The following is a 6428-nucleotide window of genomic DNA, read 5'->3' as shown; positions in this document are numbered from 1 at the left end:
CAGCGGCAGCCCCACCACCCCCACCTCCACCTCACACACTCACTGGCCCTTGCGCGATGGCACGCCGGCATGTTGGCATGGGAACGCCAAGCCCGGCACGGTAGCGGCGGCTGACTGAGTAATGGCACAGCCGACCGCCGCGGCAGGCCACTTTGCACTCCTGCCTGCAATGCATGCACCCTTACATGTGCAGCCTTCTGGTATTTTCATGTGCCTGGGAGATGTGCGGGCATGGGGGCCCATGTGCCCCATGCCATTTGAGTGCCCGGCGGCGGCGCTGCCTGCCGCCGGGAGCCCGCACCAGCATCGGCACCCGTCGGCCTGGCAGGCCTAAGCTGCTAAGGATCCCCACGTCCCCCACCACGTTGTGGGGGTTGCGTGTCCGGCAGGACGGGGAGCGGGGCCAGGGTGGGGTGACCCTGGGACGCTCAGCTGGGGGGAGGGTGGTCGGAGCCATGGAGAGGGTGCTCCATGGTCCACCCCCTCTCTTGATGCCCCTTGATCACGTGTGCCCCCTGCCCAAGGTCTGCTCACGCGGCCTATCATAGCGGGGTGACTGTAACACCTGGGTAACCCAAGCTTAAGTTGCCTCTGCCTGATCTAGGCGTCAGGCAAGTTCTGCATGACCGTGCCAAGGCAGGGGCGCGGCTACTGCCTGCAGGGCTAAGCTCCCCTGCCGTAGCCGCAGCTGACCCGGAAGCCGGCCGTGCATCGAGTGGCTCATGTTTCCGTCGCTCTAAAACAAAACGCTAAGGCCCGGGCAAGAGTGACTCCGACATCCTTTGGATTGCAGGAGGAAGGAGAGCGGGTCCCACCAGCAGGCATGCACACCTGCCGCCCCGCCGCCCTGGCAGGTGTGTCCGGCACCTGTGTCGCGGCGACGCTCCTCCGGCTGCAGGCAGCCGCAAGCGCAGGCACGCTCTGCCACTTGAGTTCCATCACACTGCTACTTGGGCCGCGGCTAAGAAAGGCCTTCTTTGAAGGCGCTGGAGCTAGTGTCTAAACCCTCCGAGAGGGCACAGGTTCGATTCCTCCCATGTCGAAACTTTGTGAGGACAAACGCGGCATAGCTGACCGGCTCAGCGCCAATCCAAGCCAATTCCTTCGGGAACGCCTAATAGAATCGCCAAGGCTTCGGCACAGGCCTCCCCGGGACCCATTCACTACTAGTGGGGGGTACTGCACTTGGCGCGTCGGGCAGATCAAATAATGGTCTAAAGCTAGACGTTAAAACCGGGAAGTTAAACCCGTGGAGGCTCTTCCCCCCCCTTACCTTTTCCCTTTTACTCCTTGCCTACCTCTGCAAGCTTCTTCTTGGTGCTGGCCGCCGCGCTGCAAGGAGCTCATGCTTAGAGGTAGCTGCTGCCCGGGAGGAGCTGCACCTTTTTCCTGTTCCCGAATGTGGGCTGCTTGCGCCAGGCTGCTTGGGCCAACTGCTGCTGCCTGCCTCCCTGCGCAGCGAAGTTACTGTTTTTCAATATGCCGTGGCCCCCCCCGGCCCTGGGAACGGGAAGCGCCCCTTGGGGGACCCTGACGGCTCGGCGTGTGGCCTCACGTTTGTGTCGGGTCCTGCCGCCGCCCTCCTGACCGGGGCCACTTTCCACCTTGTCACTATCTCCCCTCCAACTGGCGGGACTTTTGAAGCCAGGCTCTACCAGTTGGAGTCCGGCGCACACGTGCCCGCCAGTGGGGCACAACCGCTAGCCACTTCTCCCAGCATCAGCCTGCAGTTCAACCCTGTGGCCGCTACCGATGCGTTTTACAGGACCGATGCGACTGTGCACAGGGCCGTGGCCACGTAAGTCCCGCCAGCTAGAGTGCCTGTCTGCCTACTTGCCCTGCACGCTGCTTGCACGTGCAGCTGCTGGCCTCTGCCCCGAGGGTTAAATCCCACGCTCCGCACACCCTGCCGCAGGTTTGACTTCAATTCTGGTGGCGGCGTGCCACTGAGCCCGCTCACAATGCACGCGGTGGTTGTGTGGGCATCAGGCGTGAACGCCATCGTTTGGATGATGTGCCCTTTTTTCAATTCAGGCGGCAGTCGGAACAATGGCTTCATTCCTTTTGGGTTCACCTCCACCACAGATGCAGGAGTCGTGTGGTCGGGCTCAGTCCTGCCAGCCTACCAGGCAGTCTCGGGTCCTATTGTCCAGCACTATCTCGCTGCCATCGGAGTGGTGTTTGCCAGCAGGTGCGTCCAGGGGAGGCTGCCGTTCGCGTGCTCTCCTGGTGCTTTGCAGATTTCGACTGCTTGACTGGCTGATTCAAATGTCGGACACCGACGGGTGGATGCTCGTGCCTCCCTTGCCATTGCCTATCAGCCCGCCCCCGCCCAACCCGCCGCCGCCGAGTCCACCGCCACCCAGCCCGCCGCCCCCGAGTCCACCCCCGCCCAGCCCGCCGCCCTCGAGTCCAGCACCGCCAAGACCGCCGCCGAGTCCAGCACCGCCAAGACCGCCACCGAGTCCAGCACCGCCAAGACAGCCGCCGAGTCCAGCACCGCCAAGACCGCCACCACCGAGTCCAGCACCGCCAAGACCGCCACCAAGTCCAACACCGCCAAGACCGCCACCGAGTCCAACACCGCCAAGACCGCCGCCGAGTCCAGCACCACCTCGCCCTCCTCCACGACCACGTCCCCCATCCCTCAAGCCCCCCAAACCACGGCCGCCGCCACGACCACATCCCCCATCGCCCAAGCCCCCCAAACCACTGCCGCCGCCACGACCAGGTCCTCCCTCCCCCAAGCCAACCAAAACCCGCTCTCCAGTCCCCAGGCCCCCAACACCGCGCCCGCCGCCGCGGCCGCTCCCTCCATCTCCCAAACCGCCTGCACCACGGCCCTTGCCACGCCCGCACCCTCCATTTCCCAAGCCCCGACCTCCTCGCCCTCCCCCTTCGCCTCGCCAGGCGCCGTCCCAGAAAGCCGCCATTGTCGAGGCCGGCTACTGGGTCGGCTTTAATCAGAAGCGTGCGCGAGTCTGCTTGCCAAGGCGTGCTGCCCGGGTTGTGGCACGGCCCACGTCAGGGCGCTCGCCACGCAAGATGGGCAGCCTCCCCCCCCGCCCTCATGCATGCGCTCCGTACTTCACTGTGTGCAGGTGGCAGGTGGAACTCCCTTCCCCCTGAAGCAAAGCCCGGCCGCTCCCTCGCCCTCTACTCAGATGGCAGCGGCACCAGTTTGACCACCAGCTTTGCCGCCGGCGGCTTCCAAGGCAAGCAGACCTTCATCCGAGGCCTGCGCCTCTCCCGCGGCAGCTCGAGCGTGGAGATGACCCTGGCGCAAGCTGGTGGGCGATGGGTGCTGAGAGGTAGGTGACTGGGAGGATGGCCGAGGTAGGAGGCGCGTGCTCCGGTGCCACCTCAGTGAGTATGTTGCTCCGTTGGTGCAAATCTCTTAATTAAGGGCATGCTTCTTATAAGAAGCATGCCCTGTCCAACCTGGAGCCTGCTGCTGCTGCATGCTTCACAGTGTGGGGAAATGGCAGACTTGTGAGAGGCAGCCAACGGACCTTGCTCGGCAGTGGCGTGGCCGTCGAGGCAAGTGGGTTGGGTGGTTGCGAGCCGCTCGCACTGCGGCAGTGCCAGCTGACCTCTCGTTGCCCTGGGTCTTCGTTGCATGCGCTTGATGAAGCTGAGGCTTGTTGCCGCTGCTCCCCAGTAACTCCTGCTTACCACTAAGTCCTGCTGCACATGTGCTCCCCCTGCTCTACAGCGGGATCCCCTGGCCCGATTTGTAGTGATCACCACACGCCACCTCCAGGTCACTGTCAAGCGGCGAATTCCCTACACACTCGCGCAGGTGGCTGGCCGCTTTCAAAATAGCCAAGTTTTCGCACGATGTGAAATTAATGCGCAGCAGCCTGTTTGCTGTGCAGCGCAGCTCTCACAACCTGCCTCTCCTTTGGGTGCAGTTGCGCGAGCGGCAATACGGCCAGTGGCTGGACATCTTCTTGGCCATCCAGCTTCCGCCGCTGCCTGTGGATGGTCTGCTGGGTGAGCATGCGCTGCTCAGCGGGGCGACGCAACGGTGCTCCTTTGCCTGATGGAGTGCTTGAAGCTGCCGCTTGCGGCACCAAAGACTTCTCTAGGCTGCGTGTCGCAGAGAGCGAGTTGGGTGGCGTTGTGACGTTTACACTGCTCACCACTCCCCACCTTTACCTTTACCTTTACCTTTTACCACTGGATGCCTGAGCTGCACCTCTTGTCTGTGTTGCAGGCGAGACGTACAGGCCTCCCCTGTGCCGGCTCCCACACCCGGCTGCGACACTGCTTCGGTGCCGCATTGCCGCCCCGCCTTAGGCAACCAGCTTGCCGCCAGCCATCGTGCGTATGGGCAGAAGTCAGCCAATGCTGCATTATTGCGCTTTCCTGCAACTCATTGTAACTGGCAACCAGCATATACAGTGTTGCCACCCAGCGGCCGCAGGCGGCCGCTTACGTGGCGGGGTTCAAGACTGTTTCTGAAGTCAATTGCCTAGTGGCAGGGCTGTGTCCGGCGCTGCTGGATCCCATTGCACTGGGGCGCAACTCACGTGACGCTGGTCAGAGTGAGCGAGGCCCCACGTCGGCCATTGCGGCTCCCTGACTGTGCAGGGGGCCTGCCTGGGCGGAGTGCGCCCAGCGGAGCGCGCCTGGCGATCAGCGCCGCCGCATTGGAGCCGCACTGGAGCCGCCTCCCTGCTGCCCGCCTGCCGCCGCCTTGCCGCCAATCTGTCGGTGCCGCTTCTCCCCACCTCCGTGCATCCGCACCCCCATTCACCCGGCTGCTGCAGCGGCCGCACCGCCAGCATGTGGGCCTCTGTGCTGGCCTCTAGGCAGCTCACCACGCTGCAGCTGCGGCTGGAGCCGTCCGGCGTGCTCTTCCTCACCCTCCACCGCCCCGCCGCCTTCAACGCCATCAGCATGGAGATGCTGAACGAGCTGCACGCGGTGTTTGACGCGCTGCAGCACCCCAGCAGCATGCTGGAGGCGCTGCCGCCCGACTTCCCGCGCGTGGTGGTGCTGGCGGGCGCGGGCAGGGCCTTCAGCGGCGGCGTCGACATCAAGGTGCCTAAGGGCAGCCCCTGCCAGGCCCGGCTGGCGCATGTTTGCGCCGCTGCTGCTGCTGCCGCTGCTGCTGCTCCGTGTGTGCGCGGAGGCTGAGGCGCAGCGGTGGCCGTGACACGTGTTCGGCAGCCTGCCGCACACAGGCCGGCCGGGAGAGCCCGTCTCCCCGGCTGAGCCCGCCCGCTTGTCCCGCGCCTGCCGCTCCCACCCGTGCCGACCCCTCCGCACCTGCTGCCTGCCGCAGGCTGCCGACCAGGGCATCGGGGGGCAGGCCTGGGACTACAAAGACATGCGCTCCCAGCAGCTGCTCAGCAGGCTGATTGAGAAGATGCGGGCGGCGCCGCAGCCCATCATCGCAGCAGTACAGGTGGGTAGGCGGGGCGCTGTGCAGGCGGCGGCGCGGCCTCATGGCTGCTTTGCCTTTGTTCGCCGAGGCCGCCGGCCGCGGGCTGGCAGGCAGGCCAGCGCCCAGCCCTGGAGCCGCCTCGGCCCCGCCCGGCCTTGCCTCCATCTGCCGGGAATCCCAGCCCGGGACCTCTGCCGCAGGGCGCGGCGGCGGGCGGCGGCCTTGCGCTGGCCCTGGCGTCCGACGTGCGCATCGCGGCGCGCGGCGCCAGCTTCTCTGCCGCCTTTGTGCGGCTGGGGCTGACGGGGACAGACATGGGGACCTCCTACTTTCTGTGGCGCCACGCGGGGCTGGGGGCGGCGGCGGAGCTGCTGCTGACGGGGCGCCAGATGGGTGCGGAGCGAGCGCACCAGGCGAGCGGCGGTGGGGGCTGGTGGGAGTGGCGTGGGGCTTGCTGGGGGTTACTTACAACCGGGTAGGGGTTACAACCGGGTCAGCAAGCGCCCCTGGACAGATGCGGGTTGCCAACCCGCCGCCTGTTGTCCGGCCGCCCTCTCCACCCCATGCATCCTTGCCGCCTTTCCCCTCCCCTCCACCACAGCACACACCTACACACGCGCCCTGCCCTAGCCCCTTGGCCCCACGCACCCTGCACATGCCACCTCTCCTGCCCCCGCTCTGCAGCTGGGCCTGGTGAATGAGCTTGTGGAGGAGGCTGGGCAGCTGGAGGCAGCCGCGAGGAAGCTGGCAGCTGAGATGCTGGCCTGCTCGCGCCTGGGGCTGCAGGTGCGCGCTGCTGGCTCGCTGCTGCTCCCGGCTGCTGTGCGTGGGCGTGCAAGGTAGCATGTGAAGCCTGTCTTGGCCGTGCAGCCAGCACGCGGCGGCACGGTCTGCTGCCATGGCACGCTGGCGGCCGGCCCACCGCTCCCACCAGGGCTGGCAACCCCTGCTGCCACTCCGCCCCACCCCACCCTCCCCAACCACCCCCCACACCCTTACCACCTCACCCTGCCTCAGCTACCCGTCCCTTCTC

The 6428-nt window shown here is 66.0% G+C and overlaps 1 protein-coding gene across 1 annotated transcript in view; it reads left to right on the top strand.

Moving 5' to 3' along the window:
• Positions 1-4791: 4791 nt before the first annotated feature.
• Positions 4792-6428, top strand: part of CHLNCDRAFT_134510 (hypothetical protein) — a gene marked incomplete at both ends in the record, with an annotated part of 1799 nt that continues 162 nt past the window's right edge. The window contains 4 exons of the mRNA XM_005847440.1: positions 4792-5049; positions 5294-5416; positions 5596-5682; positions 6080-6181. Of these exons, the coding sequence (XP_005847502.1) occupies positions 4792-5049; positions 5294-5416; positions 5596-5682; positions 6080-6181 (570 nt within the window). The remainder of the gene's footprint in view (positions 5050-5293; positions 5417-5595; positions 5683-6079; positions 6182-6428) is intronic.

This window comes from Chlorella variabilis, assembly GCF_000147415.1.
Source record: "Chlorella variabilis unplaced genomic scaffold CHLNCscaffold_11, whole genome shotgun sequence".
In the NCBI taxonomy this organism is placed as follows: Eukaryota; Viridiplantae; Chlorophyta; class Trebouxiophyceae; order Chlorellales; family Chlorellaceae; genus Chlorella; species Chlorella variabilis.
Note: the sequence above shows the minus strand (reverse complement) of the source record. Positions and strands in the feature narration are given on the sequence as shown.